The sequence below is a fragment of the Arvicola amphibius genome, chromosome 3, assembly GCF_903992535.2.
Source record: "Arvicola amphibius chromosome 3, mArvAmp1.2, whole genome shotgun sequence".
NCBI classification, from domain to species: Eukaryota; Metazoa; Chordata; class Mammalia; order Rodentia; family Cricetidae; genus Arvicola; species Arvicola amphibius.
Genome location: NC_052049.1, coordinates 103151609 through 103179200, shown reverse-complemented (window position 1 = coordinate 103179200; position 27592 = coordinate 103151609). Strand labels below are relative to the sequence as shown.

Here is a 27592-nt window from a genome sequence, read left to right as displayed (position 1 = left end):
GCTTTCTCTTGCTGTGAGAGCCTGCGATCTGTAGACATGTATGCATGGCCAGCATCATGCCTGTGGGTGGTGGCAATCAATAAAATCCTGCCTATCCCTGTCTCAAAACTCAAGACCTCTGGCGGGATGTACTGAGGACTCCTGGATGGTCACCTTAGAATATAAAGGGTCATGCAACCATCTTAGACAGGTCATATAAAGTTTGTGTGGAGCTTAAGGAATCCCTGTTTCTAGGAGGCTGGTGAGCTGGCTCAGTGCATAAAGGTGCTGGCTGTGAAAACCTAATGACCCGAACTCGATGCAAGGACCCTATATAAAAGTGGGAAGAACTGAGTCCACAAAGTTGTCCTCCAACGTCCTCATGTGTATCGTTACTACACAAACACACATACACACACACGCTCGTGCACACACACAACTACTGCTAATATATAAAACAGAAAGGCCTGATTTAAGATGGCAGTTGGAGGTACAGAGAAGCTTCCTGGAGTGTGTGGTAACAGGAAGATTCTAAGAACAAACTCATTCTGGGACAGGAAGGGTGAGGCTCCTCAGATACCTCCCAGCGCGCCCGAATATTGTCACCTTCCTGAGCCCAAGTCCTGCACAGTAGAAAGGATGTAGCTGCAATCTGGTCCTAGAAGGAACTCTACTCTGTCACTACCTGTATAACTGGGACAAGCTCCTTACCTCCTCTGAGCCTCGGTTTCCTGACATCCCCAGAGGGGATGACAGCAATGAAAGTGTTATAAGGATGCAGGCCTTATACACAAGTCATCCTGTATGCAGTGTTCCACAAAGGGCTCTTGCCACCACCGTCCACACATCTCTGTGAGGCCAGGACTAATACAAACCAGACCCTAAGCAGCTCCTGCCACGATCTGAGAATGGAACTCCCTCAACTCTGATGTGGGACCCTGTTAAATCAGCAGGTAGAGACCAGAGCTGAGCCCTCCTGACTACTTCAAAGCATCCCTTCCCAGCCAGCTTTCGAGGCTCCCAAAGCACCTGGCCAGCAGCACAGGAAGGGCTCCTGTGTGGCCATCTGCTCTATTAGTGACCAATTGGAGGAAGCTTAAGAATACTCATTCCGGGGATATTTTACTGCCAGTTTTCTCTCAGCTCAGAGCACATAGCAAATTGCCTCTTAAGAGATTAAAGAAAGCTGTCCTTGTCATGAGAGGCAAGCAAGGGGGAAGGAGAAAAGCGGGAGCCAGTGGCTCCTAATGACACCAGAATAGTATCTGGAGACACAGGGCAGGGACCCAGCGGGTGGCACAGATTTGTTTCCCGCCCTTGACCTATCAGCACCCGTGCAGAATGCCAGTTGTGGATTTGGGTGGTGGGACTGGCACCAGCCCACTGAATGACAGATAACAAATCTGATTTTTGTAGAGGACTTGAGTGGGTGGGGTGGCCATGACTATAGCAACCTCAGGGCCCAAGGTAGGGACAGGAACTACCTCAGCTGGGTGGGGGGCAAAGGACTGTGTTTTCGCTGGCTATGGGCTTAGAGCATGGAGAAAGCAAAGGTGTGTGCCTGGAGCTGGAATAAGAACCTGCACCAAATTTGTGCCCAAAGCGAGGAATAAAGAAGAAACCACAGGGGCTGGATTCTGAAGTGGTCTGCAGGGCAAGCCAGATGAGGATAGGGAGGGGCTGTCTCCAGGAATGTTGATCATCTACGCAGAGTTTGGAGGTCAGGATGTGGCCAGGGAGGGACAGTTCTAGGGCCACACTATCCCAGGCTATGCTCTGTTATCTCCTCAGAGCTGGGACATTCCCCTGGGACAGTTGCTTAGTTTCTCTAGCTCTAATGTCTGTGTGTTGGAAGCTTGTAGAGTTATCTGAGAAAACAGAACCAGACATTGGGTCTAAAGTACACAGAACCCTTCATGCCTTCTTTAGCGATGGCTATCGCTCTCATTTTGAACTGGTGTGTGGAGTATGTATGGAAGAAAATAGTCAGGAGGGGACACTAACCCAGAAGAGAGAGAGTCAGAGAAAAACACACACACACACACACACACACACACACACACACACACACACAGAGAGAGAGAGAGAGAGAGAGAGAGAGAGAGAGAGAGACAGAGAGACAGAGAGACAGAGAGACAGAGAGACAGAGAGAGGTACACAGACATAGAGAGAGTATTAGGGCTAAGAATGGGAGATGGGGGAGGGGAAGGGTTGAGGGGAGCTGTCTGCACCAGTCCTCAAATTTGTGCTGAGATGCTTGCACTTAATGAGAAGCCAACTCGGACCTCCATTTTAGGAAGATCACAGGATAATGATGGGGAGGATGGATGGAGAAGGATCATTCTCACAGACAGGAGGACTGATCATTAAGATTGTGCTGTCATAAGGGCTCAGCTAAAGCTATATTGGTAGGATGAAGAAAATGTGTTTAGCATCCTCTTGGAGGTAGGACTGATAGCGTTTGTGGGGTGGGTGATGGAGGCTACTGTTGGTGATGGTGGAGCCTCTTTGCTGTCTTCAGAAGTCAATCTGGTCTGAGGTTAGACAGTTTTGTGGCAAGCAGATGTTGGTGGGGAGGTCTCTGAATCACTATGCTGTGTTGGGCATAGTTGGGTCAATGGGTCTGGAAGTGAGAAGAAGGCATAAATAACTCATATTTACTGAGCAGTTATTCTGTGTACATGTACTTGAATGTATGAACTCCTGTGTGTTTGTGTATGCATGCATGCATGCTGGTGAGTGTGTGTGTTTGTGTGTGTGTGTGTGTGTAGCACATGGGGGACAGAGAGGGACATCAGATGTCTTTCTCGATTGTTCTTAACCTTGTTTTTGAGACAGCACTCATTAGGGCCTGGGGTTTGCCAAGGAGGCTAGCCTGGCTAGCCATTGAGCTCCAGGGATCCTCCTGTCTCTACCTCCCCAGTGTTAGGATTGTAAGCACACACCACTAGTTCTGGCTTTCTACATAGATGCTGCAGATTGAACTCAGAGTTCACGCTGCATGGAAAGCTATCTTCCAAATCCTCCTTGCTGCTTTTTCTTTAAAATTTATTTTTAGTGAACATACAAAATACAAAACAATGGGTTTCATTCTCTCTCTCTCTTTTCTCTCTCTCTCTTCCTCTCTCTCTTTTTCTTTCTCTCTCTCTCTCCCTCAGACACACACACACACACACACACACACACACACACACACACACAAAACCCATAATCATACCCATACCTCCACTATGGTCTCTTCTTCCCCACTCCTGTTAGTCTCCCCTCCTCTAAAGAATTCTTTCTACTTTCATGTCTTACATAGTACTTGGTGTGAACCTGAGAATTCATCTCTAAACATGAGACACCATATATATCGATGTGACTATCTAAGTAGGCCAAGGTTTATTTAGTCAGGGCCTACAGGAACCAGCTGTCTGGAATCAGGTATTTAACTCTGGTCAAGGTTCATACAGGTTTTGAGTTCTGCTAGCCGGAGGTCATCCTAATCCATTTTTCTTGGGAGAAAGAAGCTGGGAGAACTTAGTTGGAGACCAGAGCTTTCCCCTACTGACCCTTTCTCTTTGATCTTTGCTGGGATAGAGATTTGAAGGCACTTTCAGCTCCAAAATCATCATTTGCAAACACTGGAAGCTTGGTTCTGTTGCACAGGTGAGGAGAAACTCGCCAGTGTCATGAATGTTCTAGAAACAACACGAGGATTTTGTTTGGGTATGCATGGGAGTACCTGCCCACTGCTCTTCCCAGGAGTGTTTATTCCTCTTCCATTTCCTAATTCCTTGCAGGAGCTAGGACAGCACACACAGACACACACACTTCCTTGTGACTATGACCGCCTCACACCTCTGTCCTCAGGACGCAATCTACCAAGGTTGTCCAGGACACTATAGGGTTCTAATGAAGAACAATTGGGCTGACCAAGGCAGGGTGAGTCCAAAGTCACAATAAATCCTGTGCCTGCTGATTATCAGCATTGCAGCTCCAGCCAGAGCCTGCCCTGTTCTCATTAGCGGCAGGACGGGGCCTCCTCCATCGATCCAGCTGAGGCCTGGGTGCCAAGAAGATGCTGATAAGTGCTGCAGCAAATGGGGATCCTCTACACCCATGAAGGAGTTCATCCATCCCTGTCTGAAGTCACCCACAGAGGATGAGGAAGGGCAGAGTGGTACAGGTCTGTCAGGAAAGTGGGAGGTGTATAGAGGAGACATTCTTACCATGAAGCAGGACTCTGGATGGTGTCCAGACCTGCTGCTCCTTGGTCATGGGACTCAGGCTGGGTTCCTCTGCCTGCAACTGGGATTTTTGTGACTTCAAACAGGGAAGAGTGGTGAGCAATAGGAAATGGGCCAAAGAGCAGGCAGAGGGCTGTGTTTGTACCCCAGGTGGGGAAGTAGACCTTGGCCATGGGTACCACTGGGCTCAGGTTGAGACTGGGCCATGGATTAGCCTGCCCCATGACTCCTAGTGTCTTTCACTCTTTGTGAAGGTCACAGGACGGACACATGAAGCTGCATCTTATCCTTGTCCTGAGGACCCTGCTTTGCCACTTCTTAGCTGTGTGCCTTGGGACCTGACTGCCCTTCTTCAAGCTCAGATTGATCACCTGTGAGATGCAGAATTTGGACCACTAGATAATCAGTCCCCTTCAGCCCCCTTCTTCTCAGCCTAGACGTTGCATTTGCTAACTTACCCAAATCCCTACTTTTACAAGCCCAAAGGATGAAAATAATAGAACTTGAGGCATGAGGAAGTCAAAGCAAACCCTCAGGGACTCTTGGTCTGTTTGGGGGAAGATCTGTGTCCTAAATATTATTTCAAGAATATTTAAACAATCATTTTATAGTGCTGTAGACCTTGCCAGTTGGAACAGTTCTAAAACTTTTATGTGTGTAAGAATTACACATGGTTTCCTGGATTCAAGCTTAGAGAGGTTGAGATGGTAGCTTCGCATGGTGTCAAGGAGCCCGTGTCTAACAGCTTCTAGCAGTTGGAGGACCACAGTTGGGGTGCATCCATATATGAACAACATTTGCCTCAGGGTAGGCACTCTTTTTATTCTTAAAATTATCGAATTCTTGGCCAGCTACTGTCTTTTTCTGAATGTGCCCTGTTTCCCACAAACTAAATACAGAAGGCATTGAACAAAGTTAACAGTTTTCCACACACCTTTGAAAGCGTATACAAACATTTTACCCACGAAATGTCATGCGGTTCTGCAAAGGCAGGGCTGGGGAATCACGTCCTACCCTTAGTCCTGCGGTGGATCCCAGGGTCTCTGTGTGCAATGCTCAAGGGTTCAGAAGGACTGGTTCAGTTTAGATTATCTGCAGGGGCTCCATGAAGGACAGCTCGACTCTGTCCCACTGATAAGAGCATAAGCTTAGCACCAATACTGTGTGGCTGAGACAGGCTGGCATTAAGTACAGTGTGCTTTTGTCCCTGAGCACAAACCTTACACTGAGAACCACAGCTCAAATATGGTACTTAGTGGCCTCTTGAGCTGTTCCCAGCTGTAAGTAAGCCATTCTAGTGCATGTCCTCAGTTTCTCCTCTCTTGGAGATTAATACTATCAACTTTAAATTTTTAAATGATTACACTTATGTAAAGTCTCTCTCTCTCTCTCTCCTCTCTCTCTCTCTCTCTCTCTCTCTCTCTCTCTCTCTCTCTCTCTCTCTCTCTCTCTCTCTCTCTGTGTGTGTGTGTGTGTGTGGAAAGTGGTTCTCCCCCTTTGCCATATGAGTCCCAGGAATTAAACTGATAGACTTGGCAGCATACACCACCGAATGATCTTGCTGTCCCCTAAATGTAACCAACTTTTTATAGTCCTTGTTAATGGAGAGTGTGAATAATTCCTGTGACCTCAGCCAATGAGCGTACTTTCACTTTGGGATGCCTTTTGGTATTCTTGTGTGAATATGAATGTATTTGATTTTCTGGGAATTTTTAATATATATACACACACATACACATATTTTTAAAAAAACAAACTCACAATCTGATGATGGGGCTCCCTCCCTGTCTCCTCCTCAGCTGTGTGGGAAGGATCTCTTCTGTCCTAGTCCAAAGTCAGAGTTAGCCACACGCTCCCTCCCGCTTTGTCATCTCTCTGGCTCACACCTTCCCTAGGAGAGACTGGGGATATTAACTGATTTTGCCTTTAAAGGACTTTCATTCCCTTTGGGCCTCATGCAAATAAGAGCAGAACAAGAAGCTGTGAAATGTTAGCAGAGGACTTCATTAAGCAATCCTGGTGATAGCATTTGCCAGGAATGGGGACAATTTGCCAGCAGATAATTGAGAGCTGACTATATATATGTCCTAATTAAAAAAGTGATTCTCCTCACTGCCCTGGGATTCTGGGCCCAGTCTTCTGCTTGACTTGGGATATTAGCCACAGCTAACTTTTGTGTACACTTTATGCTTCACAAGGCACTTCCTATGCATTATCTTACTCAATCCATCCTCTCGGTACCCCAAGGCTGATCACTAGTCTCCCAAGTAGAGGCTCGAGTGGCTAACACTCAGAGCCAACTGTCCCGCTGTAGCGATGCACAACCAGTTCTGTCTTCTTCCCCCTCACTCTGACCTTTTTTTGTCACCATCAAAGAGACAACCTTGAGAGGTCTTTCATTATTTGTTTCCACATCATAGAGGCAACAGCAAAGAAAACACAGCTAGCTTGCAATAGATACCTCTGTCTTTCAAAAGTCTGTAGATGTGTAGAGCAGAGAAGTTTTATGCTAAAAGCACTTAGGAAGAGGAGAGGGGATGTTCAGGCTTCCAGGGGCTAGAGTTGGGTTCTTCTTTCCAAGGGGGATTAGGCTGGGTCATTGATTCCGGTGTCTTGGAAGATAGGTTGGTTATGTAGAGACGGAATGGATAGAGACAGAACTCCCAGGATACAGGAACAACTCTGCCTATAGGCTGGCCATTTCCACTGCAATCCTGAGACATAGAACCTTTCCATTTCATGGATGAGGAACCTGAAACTCAGAGAGGGTAAGAAACTGGTCCTTGGTCGTAGGTGATGGATAGTAGACCTAGGATTTGAATTCTTTCTTTTCATTGCAGACGTTTGTTTACACAACTGTACTGCGTATAGAGGGAGTTTGATCCCTGTGTTTCCTCTTTAGAGGGCAGAGACTGGAGACAGTGCCCTCTAATTGCTCCAGCTCTGCTCCAAGAACAGATGTGACATGATAGGCCATCTGCTTTATACCCTCCATGGGTAGCCCCTGCCCAACTCTAAATCAGGGTAATACTCCCATGTGCCCTCGGGGCCGAGGTGGGCCCCATAAACATTAATTTAGGATGAATGTTCTCTGCACCCGGGCTAAGGTGTGACTATTACATTTTTCTTTGTGTGTATGTGTGCCTGTCTAGAAGCCTGCATTCAAACTCCAAACTCCAGTGCCATCCACCTTGTTTTTTGAGAGCACTGCTCAGACCTGGAGCTCTCAAAGGCTAGTAGCCTTCCTGTGTCCACCTCTCCAGTACTTGGATTTCAAGTGAGGGATACCCTGCCTGGCTTTTTGATGTGTGTTTTCAAGATCAAACTCAGGTCTGTATGTTTGCATGGGAAGCACCTTTCTGACTAGTTATCCCCCCACTCTCTGTCTCTCTGTCTCTGTCTCTGTCTCTGTCTCTCTCTCTCAGATCTCATTAGGCAGCCTAGACTGTGTCCTTGAACTAAGAATGCCCCTGCTTCTTTCACTTGCTGAGTGCTGGGATTGTAGGCATGCTCCATCATGCCTGGCTTAGAACGGTGACTTCCACTCTCCTCCTTGGCTCATTGTTAGACATGGAAGCAGATCCCCTACAACAGCTTTCTCAGCTCAGGTCTGGTGTAGTGACTGATGACTTCCATTCCCGGCACTGCTGGAGCCGTGGGCCATTGCAGTCGCTACCACAGTGCTGTGATCCTTATTTGTGTGCCAATTCAGGGAGGGCAGGGTGGTGCCTACCCGAACCCTTCCGCTGGGGCATGGGAGCAGGGGTAGCCAACAGGCCGCCATCTTGGGAGAGTGGTCCATGCCTGCTTGCCTCTCAGGACATTTCTATTTTCCAGCTGCAAGGCCTCTGGAGATGCGTATGGCTCCTATAATAGCGGAGTTACTCATGGCTTCGCCGGAGAGAGTGGAGCAGCTTTGAGACCTCCTCCCCGAAACGCAGCAATATTTGGTAACACTTGGCGTCTTGGGGAGAGAATTCATGTCCGTAATTAGTTACTGTATATCACCGTGAGTACTCTGCTCAGGATTTACTGGGCAAATACCATTTAACTGCACAATAACTACAGGTCCTTGCTGCTTATTGGGTAATTTACTAAGGCTGGGAGAATGGGGCAGGAGGGATGCTGAATAGGAGGTATTGTAACCCCTTGAATCAAACTTTATGAGTTCAGGTTTGGCAGAGGAGAGGCTGCTTGTCGCCAGCTCTCCTTGCTTTGTTTTGCAGGGTTGGCAGCAGATTGCTTCCTTTCTTTTATTCATTGCAGAAGGACAGGTCTGAGACTGGGCTGCGGGACTGCCCAGGGCCACCTAGGGTTATGGAGGGGTCTTTTGATTGAGAGGGTCTTTGGCCTGAGTCTTCTGCAGAAACCCAGGCTATGCATCTAGCTTGTCACTGACTCCCTCCATGGGGCCCCTTTCTGTATCTGGGCCAGTGGGTGGGGAGGGCAGGGAGCCGTCCTTGGCTGGCAGCATCAACATAATCTCAGTTCTCTCCTCTCTCACAAGTATGCTTCTTGCTTGGGAAGCAGCCATCCCTGGACCTTGGATGGCATTCCCAGCCCTAATCTGCTTGAGCAAAGTCTGTCTTTGTTTGGACGTGCACTGTCTAAACTCCTGTAACCTATTTAGGCCACGGAGAGGGGAAGAGACACAATAATGAAAAACTCAACGTGCAACATTGCCTTATGCAATCTAATAAATTACTCTGTAGCCGGCTGCCAGCTCAGACTAAGCCCAATATTGCCTGCAGTAATTATTTGGATCAAATGCAGTTTATCTGCTTCATATTTGTGCTTCTGTGCTCAGTGGTAACTTATAAATGTCATTGTGGTGTTTATTCGTTACAATGAAACTTAATGGCATTGGAAGCTAGGAGCAGAGCTGGTGGGGCGGCAGGTTTAAAACAGTTTCTTCTTCTCTGGAGAAGGAACGAGCCAAGATAACACTATAGTGCCCTAAAGAGAAGAGATTTGCAGAAGCATTATGTCCTTGTGCTGTGTGGTAGACGAGAGGGAGCCAGGAGCTCTGAGCTGGCACCAAAGGTCATTTGGCTTTGCCTCTGGAGACATCGATCAGGACTGGGTAAGACTCACCCACAGTTAACCCAGCACTCTCCCTTCTGGCCTGGCTGTCTTCTGAAGGCTTTTGTGTTCCAGGAGGTATCCAGTTTTCAGACAACCAGTAGCTGCCGGTAGCTGCTCTAGAGAAGTGAGACTCAGTGCTCAGGGTCTTGGGAAGCTGAGGTCTTGAACTGGGATAGAAGTTAGAGCCTCAAATGACTGTGTTGTAGAGGACAGATAGTCACGGAAGGCCTGGTAGAAGAGGAGGAGGGGAGGGTGAAGCCCTTGAACAGTGGTCAGTGGAGTTCGTGATAGGAAGCATGAGGAGGATGTAAGTCAAGGAAGGGCTGGTTGGTAGGGTCTAAATATAAGGCTCATCACTGGCTCTACAGAAGGGTGAAACATTTACTATATACTTCGGAGTTCTGATTGATCCCGGGCTGGACTCTGAAATTTCCTGGCTAGATAGCTTTGGGTAAGTTATTTTTCTCTCCTCAATTTGATTTCCTCATGTGGGCCATGGGAGTCAGTATAGCTATCCCTCAAGACTGTGGAGATCATTAAATAAGCTGATGTGTCTAAGGTGATGAGCATGGTGCCTGGCAGAGACTAAATGCTGAAGAGCTGGCTGTGGTGGTAGTGACTGGCATGCAGTAGATGTTTGCCCAATGACAGCTGAGTGAATTAGTGAACCTCGTCACCGTCCACTTATGGGCGTTGCAAAACCCTCTTCCAAACAGCCGAGCTTAGCCTTGACCATGCTCAGGGCTGATTTTCTTATCCTCGCTGTATAATGTGGACGTGGAGGCCCAGCATGGCTGGTGACTTGCTCAAGGCTCCCCAGCTGCTATGTGAAGGAGGAATTGGTTCTCCTGCATCTCAGGGCAGAGTGCCCTCCATGAGTCCTCCCACGGCAGCCCCTGACTTGACTTGGGAGGCTAAACTTATCCATGCTGTCCTGCTGCCCTGTATAGAGCTCACATTGACCTCTCCAGCACAACCAGGGGCTCCCCCAACTGCTTCCTCTTAATATTGCATCTGCCATTTGCTCATGAAATAGTTCTGATTCCCCCTGGTAACACGCATGTGCAAGGCTCCTACCTCGGGAATAAGGGTGAAGAATATTCATTATCGTAATTCCTCCCACAAATCATCCCTTTCTCAACATGCCTGTTTTGATCCCTGCACTCTAGGGTAGCCACTTGGGACAGTAAGGGACTATGAAACTTTATCCCTTCCCAAAGCTCCTGCACAGCCATTAGGTATATACAGTTTTTACAACAAATGCATGCAACAAAGACAGCTGGGGTCATGAATATACCCATCTTGCAGATGAAAAAACATAGTCTAGAGAGATCAAAGTCAAGGTTTTATTCCTCATCAAGAACAGGACTAATGTCTAAAATATTTGTTTTTTGTTTGATTCCTGATTAAACATTACCCATGGATGTGTTTGCTTCATGCAAATAATAACGCACAATCTTATTTGTATTATGTGTAATAGTTTACAATTTATGAGATTTACCCTTGTTACTTTACTGGTCCTCACAAGGCAGCTCTAATGTTTCTTTCTTGTCTGACAGTGCTCACACAGCTAGCTGGTGGCAGGTATGGGCCTTAAACCACCATTTCTCAACATGGATTTCAAGGGAATGCTAGGCCTAACACATCATCTGAAGATGCTTTGTGGATGATGATTTGAGATCTGTGTTCCCCACTTTTGGTAGCTCACTGTCCCTTTGGCATGTTAGTTTCCTAGATAGTCAATAAGAAAAGGACTTGTTTAATGAGGGATTCGTCAGCCTTCACCCCCCTTGTCTAAGCATCTAGGCTAAGTTTTACAACAAAATAAAACAACCAAGCCAGCCTACAAACAGGCTATCAAACACTGCTTGGGGGCGAGTGTGGGCCGACATCCGTCCTGGGTGTTTTCAGGTGTAAGGCTGACAAAGGATAGTATAGAGGGTGGGATGGGGAAGGGGCTTTCTTCTGTGGACCATCAGAGCTGAAGCCCTCTCCCCAGGATGTGCCTCTCCCTCCTGTGACCCTGGGCAATGATGCCTAGATAATTCACTCAATACCAGACCCAGTCTTGATCCAGGGTAAGATCAGAGTAGGCTCTGTGAGTAGCGGGTGCTGGGGAGAATAAGGCGGTGGGTCTGAACCTTGGGAGGAATGCACAGGAACACACGAAGCCCTTTAGTCACATCCGCCATTCCTGATGTTGGGGACATTGCCAATTCTATCATCTATAGAAGTAAGCAAAGTGGTGATAAGAAGCCAAGTTCACCTCCTGGTCATATGCCTTAGGTTAATGTTTCAGCCTTTCTAGGCCTCAATTTCTTCATCCTCAAAATGGGATAACAGAACACAGGTGACACCAAAATAGAGAAGGGGGGATTTGGGAGGTGGAAATCTTAAACAGGGGTGGGGATGGGAGAATGAGGGGGAGGGTTGATTAAAACTAAGGATGTATGATAAAGCCACATGGAAATCTATGAACCGACCAAAAACCATAAGTTAAAAACCAGAAAGAGTTAGGTGAGAGAAAGCCAAGGGCTGCTAAACACCCTAGCGGTGGGTGTGAGATGCTCCTTGGGAGTTACTGTCTAGGGAGACCCCTAGAGGCCCCCAAGCAATACAAGTTCTTGCCATTCCTCTTGGTTGTCCCCCAGAACTAGCTGATAAAAACCCCATGGGTGAAGACACGCCTTGGCTGCAATACATAGTAAGCAGAGTGTGAGCTTTCCTCACGCTGGCTAGCTTCCGTAGTCCTGGAGTGTGTTGTACGAGATGCCAGGGAAGAAAAGACATCAGAGGTTTAGCTCGGCTGTGAATCCTATCAGCTACAACACCAGCCTGCCAGGCAAGATGCACCGACTGGTACAATACTGGTGTATCTATTATGGGGGTAGCTAACTACTCTCTAGTCAGATTCAAGGTCTGATTCACAAGAGAGAGATGCACGTCTGATACTGTAAACCCAGTCAAAACCCCTTGACTGTGGAGGTCTTAAGTCCAAAGAGTAGTGTTATTATTGTTGTTTAGGTAAATTGTCATGGCACCGAGCCATTCCTAACCATTTATATGTTCATACCCATAGACAAATGCCACTCCCAGACTTAATCAGAGAAACTTCTCTTGTAATGACTTGCGGAGACTACAGAGATGCATGGCTGCTCAGGATGCTGAGAGTGAGTGACAGCTGATGCTCGGTCTTAAGACATAAATGTCACCTTTTTTTGAGGCTTAGGGATCAACACTGAAGGGAGCCTGGAAAGACAGTAAGAGCGGGAAGACAGGGAGAAGGGCTGTGAAATGCTGTCTTCTAGATCTGACACAGTCAATGCAGCTATGACTTTATAGTACCCGCGGCTGCCTGCACTAGGTCTACACAGGACTGGGTCTATCAACAGTCAATCACAGATCAGTGAGGGACTCACTAGACCTGAGCCCTCCTCGAAGAACTATTGGCTACTGTTGGATTCTGGGGAAAAGACAGCCATTGTCTCCAGCACGTACTCCTTGAGGAGCCCACCAGACTCTTATGGATAGTTCCAAACCCATGGTCACACAGATGATCCTGGTTAAACCCAGGGAATCTCAAAAACAAATACTTGAATAAACACACAAATAAACAAAACAAAATGAAAAATAAATACAGGAATGTAGGAAAGGGATTTGAGGGTTGGGGCTGAGATTAAGGAGGATGGGAGGGTAAAGTCATGAGAATGCACTTTATACAGTTCTAAGTTCAATAAAACTTAAAAAAATGGGGCATGGGCCTGGAGTGATGACTCAGCAGTTAAGGGCTCTTTCTGTTCTTCTAGATCAGTGGTTCTCAGCCTTCCTAGTGCTGTGACCCTTTAATACAGTTCCTCATGCTGTGGTGACCCCCAGCCATAAAATTATTTCATTGCAACTGCATAACTGTAATTTCACTACTGTTATGAATCATAATGTAAATATCTGATATGCAACATATCTGATGTGTGACCCCAAAAGGGGTCTCCATCCACAGGTTGAGAACCACTGTTCAAGTGGACTGAGGCTCAATTTCCAGCACTCACATGGAGGTTCTCTAGTGCCTTTGTGTCTGTAACTCCAGTTTCAGGGGATGTGATGACCTCTTCCGGCTTCTGCAGGTACCAGGTTCACAGATAGACATGCAGGCAAAACCCCCTTACGCATGATACAGATTTTTCAAAAATGGGACCACACTCTTGATGTGGTAGGTGGTAAATGATACAAGCATATAACAGTGGTGTTTGAGCTTACACCCTCATGAGTTAACTCTGGCCCTTCTCTCTCTTTCTTGAAGTTGCTCATATTACTGCAGCCAGAACTAGTGGCTGTACCCACTGCTGTGCCCCAAGACAATGTTCTCTGTACATCTATCTCTTTGACTCTCTCACCCCCTTTCTCTGTCACCAGCCACTCATCTCTCACTAAACCTCAATTTCTGATGGAAGTTTCCAGCTATGTTGGACCCCCTTGAATCTCTAGGCTGTACCATTTCAGAGGCTGTGGGGGCAGCTTCTGACCACCAGTACCTGAGAACTCTGTTGGGGGTCTCTCTCAGGCAGTACTCACACCATTCAAGCAAGCAAGCAGCTCTAGAAGCTTGCATGCCTACCCTTTGTGTGTGAGGTCCAAACATCTTCCAACCCATTTCTCTCAAGAGCCTGTGTGTAAATGCCCCACTCCTTGGGACTCCTGACTTTGAGTCAGTATTCTACAGCATGTCCCAAAGGTCCCACGAATCTGGGTTCCAGTTGTCCATGGTTGATGGTTGGCATCAGGCTGGATGATATACTATGTGGTCTCCGTTCCCCATGTCAGTGTTTTAAAGTCACTCTGGTGCCCTCTTCTTCTGCAGATAAATGATCACATTTGAATCCTTAGAATCTGCCTCTGGGGTAACTAGGCAAAGTAAAGATATTCCCCCATGTCTCCCACAGCTCTGAGTACACAGTCAGCACCTGATAAATCCCCAAATCAAACAGAAATGAACTTTCAGAACAGACTCAAGCTCAGCTATCAGCGCAGCGAGAGCCACAGGCTCGCCAGAGTGGCAGACTAAGGAGCGTTGGATGGAAAGCTCGCCTCTTTTTGGGTCTGAGAGCATCCACAGCCACAATCCTCACTTCTGCACCCACAGTACCTGAATGTGGGCCACACCTCGGCAGGTGCAGAGGAACCATGGCTTAGTGCCCTTCTTCCTCAATGAGAAAAGAGTGGCGTGTGCCGTGTTTCCAGATCCTTTCATGAACAGAGGTTGAGACATGCCACTCTTTACTGACACGAATGGTGGTTATTTCTGGTCCATTTGACTCAGAGGTGGGGGCCTGTTACATTGCTCTATTTATCCCACACTCAGTATGCAGTTACCGAAACTGTCACCGTGTCCCATATTCCATAGGCTATTATGTGTATTTCAAACCATTATATAAATGGACTTGATTTGGTACTTCTGAATGTCATTAAACTCCTCCCATACCAGTAACAACACTGTTTCCATAGAAACAAATATATTTCAGCGAGAAAGGCACAGGGAAGAAGCCGATGGAGTAGAGCGGAAAACACAGTACCCCATTGCTGCTTCCAGAGTGCTGGACCTGGCACTGTGCAATGACCACCCTGCAAAGGTGGTACAAGTGCCATCAGCTTTTTTTTATTGACTTCCCTTCTATAAAGTCCTGGGTAATTCATCTCAGCCCCAAACCTACTCATTCCGCCGCGCAGCTCTAAAAACTTTATGGCGCTACAGGGTCATTAGGCACCTCATTTATTTCCACTCTTCTTTGCATTCTCCAGACTCTGGGGGAGGAACCTGGAGGGAGGGTCTCAGCACTCAGTGAATTCAGTGATGGAACTTTGAGACTGGATGAGTGAGGGCATAGGAGCAGAGAGGGGAGAGGAGGTCTCCTCAGGACACTGCACAGAGGAGACCAATGTCTTGCCAATGGCAGCTGCTTCCCAGGTCACTTGGTCCCTTGTTAGGGTGGTTGGAGTGTTAGGATGAAGACTCCTTGGGTGGAAGGAGTACAATATTTGGAACCTCTGTATGAGAACCTGGCTAAGGAGACAGGTGCCCACGACAGAGTCTCTCTCTCTCTCTCTCTCTGTCTCTCTCTCTCTGTCTGTCTGTCTCTCTCTCTCTCTCTCTCTCTCTCTCTCTCTCTCTCTCTCTCTCTCTCTCTCCCCCTCCTCTCTCATAAATGGATTAAAGCATTGGTTGCAATGAGCTCTTTAAGAAAAGCAGCCAAGTGTCAGATTCTCCGAGAAGCCACCCTCGGTATACCTTGCTCACAGTCTGAATGGAGTTTCCCTCTCTGTGGCCACAGCTGATTTCTCGGACGTGATGAAGACGGCTGTGTAACTGTGCTACAAGGTCCTGTGCTCGACAGCCTTGGGAACAGGGACCACGTCCACATGTCACAGGGGTAGCACTGTGCCAGGCGCACAGAGCCCCTGGATGGATGGTGGTCCGTCCTAAGTGGCCAGATCCACAGTATTCATGAAGGAAACTGGGCAAAGGATGCTGAACCATCAAGACATGGTGTGGACAACATTCCAGCTCATTAAACTGCGGATCATGACCCCCATGGGGGGTTGGTATAGGCTGTTGGTGGAGGCGATAGGCATTAATGGAAGGTTTCTGAGCATCCAATGACCAAAAACTGAATTTGAACTCAAACATGCAGTGACCAGGTGTGTCTGGCAGCACTCATCCGTGTTGCATCACTTAGATGCAAGGCCTTGGTTCTGAGCACACAGTGTGAGCACTGTGTACTGCACACACTGTCATGCCATACAGCGTTCCGGATGCTTCCTTAGCTCGGTTTCGAGGCCACTGAGTGATATGTATTGTGGTGTCTTTACTGTGCATGCAAAGGTTTGGCTCTTGTAGAAACTTGGCCCATTTAATTATGGAAGACAACGGTTTCAATATTTTTCTACCATCATTTCTTAGTGTGTAAGTATCAAAGTAGTGTGTCTTTGGGTTGTACTGAATTTGAGTGTTTGATTTAAAAAAATTCCTATTTAAATGGGTGGTTTGAGTTTTACAAAACAAAACATGAAATGGACTTTGGTTTGGGATTAGGACAGTTTCCACCAATTTCTGAAGTGCAGCAAATGTACTTCTGCTGAGGCTGGAGAGATGGCTCAGAGGTGAAGAAAACTGACTACTTGCTCTTCCAAAGGTCCTGAGTTCGATTCCCAGCAACCACATAGTGTCTCACAACCGTCTGTAATGAGATCTGGTGCCCTCTTCTGGCCTTCAGTCATACATGCAGACAGAACACTATGTATATAATAAATAAATCTTTTAAAAAATGTATTTCTGCCATGTCATATGATATGTTTATGCAAAGCAGAATTCTTAGCATTGAAAATTTTAATATCAAAATACTGATCTGGAAAATCGTTAAAAATGCTCCACACCCTGCAGCAGCAAATATTTAGTCAAGATTTAATTATTTATGTAAAAATAAACGAGCACACCTATCTCATTAGTGTACAAATTTGCCTTTGTTTCTTTAATAAGTGGTAAAATTAGGTTGTGTATCAAAGATTAAGAAATATTAATTTCTTCATGATTTATCATCAGTAAATGCTTAGTTTACAAGCCTATATACTTGGAGTCATATAACTGTAAACATTTATATATCTCTGGAGTTACATAAAATTTTTCTCAGCAAAAGGTGGGCAAGTGGAGAAAATTTAAGGGACCATCAACTAGCTAACCTTTGGCTCCCTTCTGACCTCACGCCTCTATGATTTGCTTCTAAGCCTACTATGACTAGAGCTGGAATCGCATCTAGATTTCTGACTCCCAAGCTACAGTGTTTGACCATTAGGCTTCCGAGTAGCAATGCTAAATGAAGTTCTTAAACTGAAACAGGCATCAAAGCAACCTGCATGAAGAATGGCTGATTTTCCTGGGTGGCCAGCAGTGTTGCTGGGGACAGAGCACATGTCCAGCCTGGCACTGAGCCTGGCACAGTGCTGAGCTATAGGGGTGAGGGTGGGTGTGACTTCTACATGACCTCCCATGTCACTGTCTCAACAGCCTACTTCCTTTTCCCTGGAGGTTCTAGCAGCCTGTCTCTTTCAAAGAGCTCCCCAAACAATTTGATTAGGCATGTCTCTCTAAGCTCAACTTTCCTGCTGGCTGTGTCATGCTAGGCAAGACACATGCCTTTCCTGGGGTATTCTCCTCTTTTCTAAGAGCAGGCTCACGTTTCTTTTTCACCAAGTCCCAGCACCCGGTGGCCAAAACCAGCCCCTGTCCTTACTTTCCTGCCATTTTCCATTCTGTGCAAACATTTGAGCTAGCCCCCGAGACAGGACAGACCCAATGGGGCTCACTGATGGGAGAGCAGGCAGCTGTTAGGGAAACAGCTGCAATATGAACATGCATTTGTACACAGAGGGCAGGGGTGTGGTCTGCGGGAGCACGCAGTACACAAATTTGACCTAGCCTGGGGAGAGCAGATCAGAGGACTTAGTGGGAAAAGATATTGAAGTTAAGGTTTGGACGATATGCTGGAATTAGCATGCGAAGAACAGAGAGATGAATGGGTTGAGTGTGATGTTCGTTCTAAGAAGAGGGATCAAGGACACTAAAGTCCTGTGTAGGGGAGAATGGCCTCTTGAGGGGGAAAATGAAGGGTCATGTGGCAGGAATCAGATTATGTGGAACCTTACAGAACACGGAATGGGTTTAAATAGTCTTAAAAGCAGCAGAGAATCACTGAGGTATTTTCTAGAACACAATATCAAGTTTTCATTTTGAAGCAAGGCTTTGGCTCTGTGTGGAGATGAAATGGGCTGAGGGTGGTGGTTGGACATGATGTGCAGAGGAAGAGAGGTGAGGAGGGAGAGAGAGGGATGGAAGGGGAGAGAGAATGGGGGTGTAGGAAAGGGAGAGGGGGATGGAGAAAGCAGGGGCAAATTCAAAAGATACCCAGAAGGTAAAATCCCCAGGACATGGTGAGATCTCAGTAGGAATGTGAGGGAAGGGGAAATTTACAAAGTAATTTGGCCTGGTCTGCAGACAAGGAAACCCTCTGGCCTTGGATAAACAGGTCTTCTGTAGGAATGATGGCTGGAGGAATAAGCCTGGGACAAAGCTTGAGAATCTTCCATCAGATTGTGGCAGGAGAATGGAAATAGCTGGTCACTTGTTTCAAGATGCTGAGTGAATTAAATAACAATCATAAAGTGCCCTGGAAACCTGGGTCTTGCCATAAATAATAAACAGGGACGTTATACAAATAACCAGCTTTGTAGCCCCAGTGGAGGAAAACACATCATCAAGAAAAATGAAATAAGAAAAAAATATGTGCCCCAAAGCTCCAACTAACAAAATGACAGTATTAGCCAACGTCCTGGGGACCATGGCAGGCACCTCAGGAATGCTCTCAGGAAAATGATTGTGTGTCCTCTGCATGAGCCAAACTGGCCCCAAGGAGTCTTGTGGCAAGAGCTGTCCACACAAATGGGTCTTACCCTTCCTAGGTTCTGGGCTTTGGGCGGAAGTCCCAGCCTGCCTACTTCTGCCTCCTCTTTGCACTGAGAGAAGCACAGTTCATTTTCAGGTTGGGTGGCATTGAAGTCAACAGGACCTCAATCTTCTCTACAGGAGAGGCAGGAGAAAGAAATGCTGAAGTGCTTTGGGTCAATCGGCAAAACCACTAGATTTAAAACAGACTCCTTTGGTGACTAGGGATCCCTTGGTCACCAGAGCATGCAACATTATGAGATGGGAGAGAGAGAGAGAGAGAGAGAGAGAGAGAGAGAGAGAGAGAGAGAGAGAGAGAGAGAGAGAGAGAGAGAGAGACAGAGAGAGAGACAGAGACAGAGAGACAGAAAGAGAGAGGGAGGGAGGTATGGGCAGTGGGTTGAGAGGCAGGTTAGAGTTTTCATCACACAATTTAGAGACTTTGTCGTGTGGTTTCTGTCCACTTGACATGTGCTAGAGTCATCTGGGAAGGGGAAACTTCAAATGAAGAATTACTCTACCAGCTTGGCCTGTGGGCAAGTCTGTGGGGGCATTTTCATGATCATTAATGTGGGAGAGCCCAGCTCACTGTGGGCAGTGCCACCCTGGGCAGGTGGTCCTGGGGTTCTCTTATACATAGGAAATGGGCTGAGCAAGCCGCAAGGGACGAGCCAGTAAGCAGCAATCCTCTTTGATGTTCCTGCCTCCAGGTTCCTTCCCTAAGCTCCTGCCCTGGCTTCCCTCAACTGTCAGGCAAATAAATCTTTTCCTTCCCATGTTATTTTTGTTCAGTGTTTTATCACAGCAATAGAAAAGCAAACTGAGAGAGCCTTACAGGTGACCTTATCCAAACTATTTGACTTTGTGTTTGAGGGCTGAACTCTAGATGGCCAGGGTCTTGCCAGGATAAGCTCCTAGAGTTGGCTTCACATACTTGCCAACTATGGGACAGCTCTTTTTTTTTAATGTCTCTGTTAGGGAATATTAGATCAGTGTTGTTCTATACTCATTACAGAAAGAAGGAACAGGCTCCCATCCATCACAAAGAACTTCAGGGCTGTAGAAGACTCCGTGTTCCCATCCTCTATGGCCCCATCTCCTGCACAGAGCTGAGAGGTAAGAACAGGAGCTACGATGGGCATGCACTTGTCCATAGACCCAGAACTAGAATGGTGTTGCCCTCAGGAGCTGTGAACTGTCTCGGGGGCCAAGCATCTGGCTTCATCTTTCTTGGGTGCTCTAGGAGGCCAGAGTCTTCAATCATTCTGAGGTGCTGTATTGATCACGGTGTGGCTCCAGCACTGGGAGGCATTGCTATTTTACCTTCACTGAACTGAGAGAAGCAGTCACACACTGGGATTCTGAATGTCCTGGAAGTTTGTTGTCTGCCTCTCTCTGCAGCTCAAGAGGTCACCTTTATGTAGGAAACTTACCTGTGCAGGCCTGCTCCAGTACAGGACCAGGGGCCAGTCAGAAAAGGGGCTGAGGTTTGCTGTCCCCCCCCTCTCCTTTAAGCACATTCTTCCTTGTTTATCCTTCTCAAGATGGGCCTCATAGAACTCTCTGGTTTTTAAGGGACTTGTACCCCTCAATCTAGATCTCTCTATAATGTTCTACCTTTGTTTCACTATGGGCAAGGGCAATCTTTCTGACCTTTCCTTCCACTCTGCCTGGGTTTTGAGCGGCCTGTAAACTTGTAACTAAGGGGAGCCCAAGACTTGGAGTGCTGCTGAAGATAGGAAGACAACCCCCGTCAGGGTCTCACTATGTCCCCGACTGGCCTGGAACATGTATATAGGCCACACTGGTTAGATCTGCTTGCCACTCCTTTCCAAGTTCTGGTATTAAAGCATGGTCAGCCGAGAGACACATTATATAAGAAGTTGTTCCTTCTCAAGACCCAGCTGATACTTGTGGGTGACTTTTGATATTCTTCTATTATGACTCACAGCCTCTGATTAAACATTTACCTAAGGAATTTATTGTGACTCTCCCCTACGTGTGAGTCATTGAGCTATGTTCTAAGGATGTGGAAAGACGGAGGTGAGGTCTTCCCTCTTTCACAGCTGGGGCCCCACAGTACACAAGCCAGAAGTTGATGGGCCATCCCAAACTGTGATCCACACTGCAAAGAGACCAGACTGGTTGGCCAGGTAGCGCATATGGTGTGTGTGTGTGGGGGGGGCCCTCTGGCTTAGGTGAGGCATGAGCAGGTGCTTTTCATGGAGATGTTTTTAGTGAGACATGCCTTATGATTTTCCTGTGAGGTCCTTGTGGGCAGGGACTATGTCTTATTCAGTTTAACAGCTCCGGCACTTACAATGGAGCCTGACACTTATTATGAAAAATTGGTATCATTTTTATGGTTTTCAATGAATGTTTGATGAATAAATAAACAACCTCTTTCCAACAGCTTCTTTCAAGTCCTGAGTTCTTAATCACCGGGAGACAACGATATCAGACAACCCTGACATCCTGGGCCCCGCCCATCTGTGTTGCTCCATCCTTTCTGCCCTTAGCTGATTTCTGTCTATAGCCCTGTTGGATACCCAGATTGTTGAGTCCAAATGGGAAAGAACTCTTTCCCCCAACATTACCAACCACTCCCATTCCTGCAAATGCTACAGATTTTCTCCAAGAAGCTATTAAGCACTCCCAAATAGAGCAACTCTCTCATTGACTATCAGATGCTTCCTTAAATGATTTTTGAATAGCATTTTCTTTTTATTGCTTTGTGTGGTTTAACAGCACCAATTGCGATTACTCTAACATACGACAAGCCCCAGATCTCTAAAGCTCTTGTTCATTCATTATTTTCCTTTTGCTTCTTCTCAAATGTTTGTTATTTTTTGGAATGTAGTGAGGAGGAGGGGGTGGTAGTGGAGAAAAAAATAAAATACAAGGAGATATGAAATTAACAGGGAAACAAATGAAAAAGGGGATTGCTTCTCCCTGGGTGACAGACACCTTATTAGATGCTGTTAAACAAAACAAATATGCTTTAATACAGCACAAGCAAAGCTTTTATATTTATTCTGAAATGGAAATAAAGAGATTCCTACTTTATCTCTAATGGAAGAAGCAGATAATTGTACCAATAGCTCTTGAATTCTGGCCACTTGGAGAAAAATAATTTTTTTTTTTACTATTTTACCAATTGTTCAAATTATACCGAGGTGTGCTGTCTGGCATGGGCCAAGAATTCTGTTGCTTGATTGATGTCATGGCTGCTATTCCTGTTCAATTATTAACATGTAGGAGTTATAATTATTTTGAGTATTGCTTAGAGATAATTATAAACCATAAACAGTCTCTGTGTTTGTGGATGCCTTTCTTATCTGCAAATGGGTTGAGGTTTGAGAGACCCAAGCAGAGTATGCCTCTCATTTGCTTCCTTAAACAGTGCATGAGCTTTAGAAGAGAGAAAATGTGCTGTCTGGCCCTTGGCAAAGCGAGGCTGTCTGACCTGGAAGCAGACATCTTGCTCCTCTTTCCATTGTGACTTGGACTCTTCCAGAATCAGAGCTAATACACTGCACATGACTATTCTAGCACACTCTGAGGCTCCCCTAGCCGTCTCCATTTTGTTAGTTGAGACTCATCACACATCTTGGCTCAGCTTGCTCAGCATCTCTTGATTCCTTTTCTTGGCCACTTAGAAGCTGGGGTCAGACACCTGGAGCTTCAAGATCGAAGCGTAGCCCAGTTCCCTTTTGTTTTCTCTCCCAATCCCTAAGAGCCCAGCCTGTTTCTGTAATGAGCATCTTCAGCAAGAGAACATGTCTATTCAGCACCACGGACAGAGTCACGCTGTCAGTTCCCACAAATTAGAAGTTACTGCCTACCACTCTCTTCTGGGCAGCTGTGTTGAGAACGGAGAGAGTGACGAGAAAGAAAAAAGTCAATGAAAAAAGACTGATGGCCTTGCCACAAGTATGCAGCCCAAAACCCTGGCTGTGCTCAGCCATGGGGCTCCTATAGATGATAAGTGACTTCTGGAAGCTGCTGTTTTCTTGAACAGGCAGACAGTGAATATAAGAGATAGGAGCTTCCTGGACTTACTTACTAGGACCTAACTCCTAGCAGACTGTCATCTTGATGTGTTTGGTGACAGGAAAACAGCCAGCCAGGGTTCTGGTCTGGGCCACATACAGAGGCATGAGTGTCACGGATGGTGACTTGGAAGGAGAGGCAGCTGTTGAATGTAGGGAGGAGGCACTGGGCTGTGTACAATGTAACTCATGGCCAGATCATAGGGGTGTTTTGCCTCTCTTTTGCTTGGAGTGGGAAGGGAGCAACAGGAGCTATGAGCCCTGATGGGGGTGCAGCTCATGGCAAGCTGGGCTGGTGGGAAGAAGCCAAGGCTTCATTTGTCTGACTTTAATGAATAAATGGCATCCCCAGCCATTGTCTAGCTGCCTTTGAACCCTGACAAACAGTCTGTGGCATCTGATGAAGAGGGTTATTAGTTGCATGGAGACAGATGGCTGGGGATGGAGAGGATTGGCTCTTTATTACAGCAGACCCATAAGTGACAGTGATATTCTCTCATACCAGCCCCCATGTCAAAGTCAATATATTCCCCCAAGTTCTCTGGGACACAAGTGATCCTCAGGAAAAAACCCGTGCTTGAGGAAGGCAGAACCACCCCTGGGTGGGAGACAGAATTCAGTCTGTGGAGTTGGGACAGTTTCTAAGAGAAGGCTCTGGGAGTATAATGCTGCCTTATTCTTTATGATTCTCCTGAGGGCCCTATAAGGTGCTATCAATTCAAGAGAAGGAGGGAGAACTTTGAAATAGAATGATAATGGAAGCCGATTTTTCTGGACTGGGTAAGAGGATAGAAGAGCAAAGGCAGGGAAGTGAAAGAAAGAGAAGTAAGGGACCCATGGGGGAAGAGAGGATAGCAAAAGAAAAGCATGCATTATTGTCCAGTGCTTTGGCAACAGCACCACAAATATCAAGCTGAGCCTCCTGCTCTCCCTCCTGAGCTGTCGTGTGTTCCTTGTGCAGGTTCCTCTGCACCACAGTGGTAGGCACACCCTCCCCTCACCATCTGACCCACGCGGGGAGGAGAGGCTCTCACTGACCTTCATTCATTCTCCGAAACTTGTCCTTGGCCATGTAGCCCAGCACCAGACAGCATCCTCTCTTCTGGAGGCCAAGCTCTGGAAAGAAAACATAGGTAGGTGAGTCAGGGATGGGTCAGGTGTGAGGAGACTTCTTAGCAGGAGACTGGGGATAATCGCAGGACTGCTTATTTAATAAATGTTTCTACAGCACTTATGTCCCGGGCATAACTTACAGTCAGTAGCTTTTGCTTGATGCCCACAATATTGTGTAAGGCACAGAGCATTGTGCTTTCCATTTTCTCCAGTCTTCATTTGCAAATGCATGAAGTAAGCAGGTGCTGGAGTCAGGAATTTGAAATTAGACTCCAGAATCCATTCTCATAACTGTTACTCTGGGTTATATGGGATTTTTATAGTCTAAAGTTGGGGGCCATGACTAAGTCCCCTTGAAACTGTGCTCAGACTAGCTGAACAGGAGCCTCTGGTAGTGTCCAGAGTGGGACAGCATGACCAGACACAGTGGGTGACTCAAGATGAAAAGAGAGAGTGGAGAAGACAGAGACGAGGGATAGGCAGGGTGTGTTCAACCTTCTGGGAGGGTGGATTTCTGCAGTTGCTGATTCCCGTGTATTCCTATGGGCAGGCACTGTTCAGCAGGAGCATCTAGAACTTAGAGCACAGGGATCAGCAGTATTGAGAGACACGAGGACCCATAGCCTGGTTGATATTCCCAGAAGAACAAGAAGAGCAGCTTTGGGTAGCAAACCCTGGGTGCTGTCTTTTGCAGAGTATTTTATAAACCAGCTTCTGTTATGTGCGAGTGTTGGACTTGAGTTCATCTGCTTCACTAGAAGGCAAGCTAAACACTCTGGTATTTGGCTTTCAGTCCTGACTTGTCTAGGGTGCTTTAAGAATTCTGAAACAATTTCACATCCACTTTAATTTTTGACTCTACGGCAATGCTTTGCCCTATGTGGATAAGTCATTGCTGTTCGCACGACACAGATGGAGGGTGGGGGGCTGTCCCAAAGGCAGTGTTGAGGGACTGCCTTTGATGTTTTCGACTCCTCATTTCCACCTGTTTGTTCAGAAACCCAACAAATGTGACAGCTGCCCTAAACTGGGCAAATGGGCACCTGATATTGTCCTAGAGAGCACGTGACTGCAACCACACCCCACAGAATCTTGTCAGGATTCCTGCTACACGGCTGCTTCCACCCACGATCTCAGAGAAGGAGGCTCCCACTGAGCGGTGCCACACTTATGTGTGGGCTGGGTGTGTCCTTGGCCTTCCACCTGCAAGTGTCTTTATCAGAGACTAGGAAGAGTGGGGTGAGTCCTCCTCCTGCCTCTGCTCAGGACGCTTTGCATCTCTCTGCTGCTGCTCAGGTCCAGCCTCTGAAGACAACAGCATGAAAAGGGGTGTAGGACCCCCGAGATAAGTCAAGCTTAGGGGCTCATGTCCTAGGCAAAAACAAAGCTTGGCAGGTGGTAATGGGGCGCCACAGCCCAGGGAGGTTGCCAGCTTGAATCTCCTGATCCTTTAAAGGGAGTTATTGAGTATCAGAAAAGAACAGAGAGGCAGATCCGAGGGTGCTGTTTCCGAAGGCTCACTTCCCTGCCTCCCCTCTGCACACTTGCTCACGCATCTGAAGGCACAGGCAAACCACCCTCATTTCAAACAGCTTCACGTCTCTGGCGCCCAGACTGACATGTTAAGTTCTCCCATCCAAAGCCTTGGCCCTTTCTTCAGGGGCTCCTGTTCTGTCGAGGGCCGCGTGGATCAAAGCCCCTTTGATGTTTACTTACTATATTTGTGGATTCCTTCCAATAGCCACCTCCAAAAGGCAGGAATGCGGCTAGCAGAGGGGCCAGCGGAGGTACACGCTGCGAGGAGGCTCCTAGCTCCAGCTAACGAAAGCTTTTTGCCTGAGCATGCATCTAAAGTCCAAGTGCTACCAATAGGAAGACTTAGCCTGACCCTTAGGATGACAGGCACAGAAGGAGACGATGGTTGATGGCTCCTATTATATTTATCCTTGGCTTACACCCGCCCCAAGCACATCAGTGGTGGCTTCCGCTGGAGGAGGGAGCGTGGGCCACTAGATTGAGCCTAGCAGGGACTCTATGGGTGCATTGAAGAAGGAGGGCAGAAGAAGCTGAAAGGATGGGGCTGACGTTTCCTTTCTCTTTTGAGCAGTTTCTCACACTCGCAGGTGAACATAAGGGAAAGTTATAAAGATTGGAGTATGACCCTGTCTTATCTGATTGTCCACAGTGTCTGCCTCGTTGACGCAAACCAACGTATTTTATGTGTCCCATACTAGGATCCCTCCCAAATGAGCGGTGGAGGGGCAGCTGAGCACTCACAGAGTTATTATAAGCAAGAGTCTCTCTGACTATACTTGATTTTTGTAAATGAGCAGGGAAATAATTTTTTTTAAAAAAGCTCTGATTAATAAAAGAAATTGAGGACGAGGTAATTTCTCCATGTATTTGGCTCATTTAATTTGACACGTGTGGGTTAGTCTTAATTATTTAGGCGGCTACATTACAAGGCGCTAATAAGCACACTGCAGAAATTTATTAAGTGAGAGGGCTCTCTGGTTGAGTCTTTGCTGAGAAGTGGGGGGAAGCCATGGGGATCCCTCCGAGAGCAAGTGAGCTGGAGGACTGATGAAGTGAGGAGTAGCTAGCTTGTCAGACACAAAATCTGGGAAGCTCTTCAGAGAGACTTGTAGAGCCAAAATAGAACTCACCAAATACACACATGGAAGCCCATGGCAGGGACATAAGTGGATGAGGCAGGGGAATGTGAGTGCCCCTCTGGGGACGAAGAGCATTGTCAGACATACTGATCATATGTAGACCAAGGAGGAAGCAGAAAGTAGTCATGTGGGCTTGGGGAAACATTCAAGTTAAATAAAACCAAAAAAACCAAACCAAAACAAAACAAAACAAAAAAAAAACACACCAAAACCAAGGCTATTAGGGGAGACTACAATACAACACTACAACACTACAGAGAGAACGTGATCTTTCTTTGTGAGGTCGTCCAGCACCAGCCTGTCCCCTTTCTTGTCTCTGAGATGGACAGGAGAGTGGAATCACAGATGTTAGTTTTGAACCTCAAGGTATGGGGGATATGGGGTCTGCTTCAAGTAGGCTGCTATCTTTGGCTTCATCAATGTCAGAACCACCCAGAGTCCCCAAATGCCTTATGGAAAATGAATGAATGGAGCCTTGGCTTAGAAAGACCATTCATAGCAAAGGTTAAGGTCATTTGTAGTTGGCTTGTAAGGGCACTGTCTGAGGAGGGCAAAGGCTCAATCAGTGCTATGTGCACAAAAACAGGTGTCAGAACAGGGATGTTTCTTAAGGAGAAGGGATGTTTGGTACCCTGGGAAGTTTTGGGCTATGGACTGTGAGCAACAGAAGATTCAGAGTGTCCTTTTTCAGTCCTGAGCCCCTCCTACCAGCACATGGCAAGTGCTGGGCCAGAGGAGGTCTGACTTAAAGGAAGGAAAGAGTCAGAAATGTCAGGGATGGTGTGAGCAGTTCCCTGGAACTCAAGCCAGAATGAGCTTGTCTGTAGCAGGATGCATTTGGGTTGGGATGCTCATGAAGTGCTTAGATGTAGCAGGATGCATTTAGGTTAGATTGGGATGCTTGCGGAGTGAATGAAACTTGTAATTCATCCAAACAGGGAACTGTTCCACAAGTAGGGAACACTGTGG

The 27592-nt window shown here is 46.9% G+C and overlaps 1 protein-coding gene across 1 annotated transcript in view; it reads right to left on the bottom strand.

Annotated features, from left to right (window-relative positions):
• Nucleotides 1-26708, bottom strand: part of Kirrel3 (kirre like nephrin family adhesion molecule 3) — a 128379-nt gene extending 101671 nt beyond the window's left edge. The window contains exons 1-2 of the mRNA XM_042054703.1: nucleotides 26615-26708; nucleotides 23874-23951 (exon numbers count right to left, since the gene is read on the bottom strand). Of these exons, the coding sequence (XP_041910637.1) occupies nucleotides 23874-23951; nucleotides 26615-26708 (172 nt within the window). The remainder of the gene's footprint in view (nucleotides 1-23873; nucleotides 23952-26614) is intronic.
• Nucleotides 26709-27592: the final 884 nt, after the last annotated feature.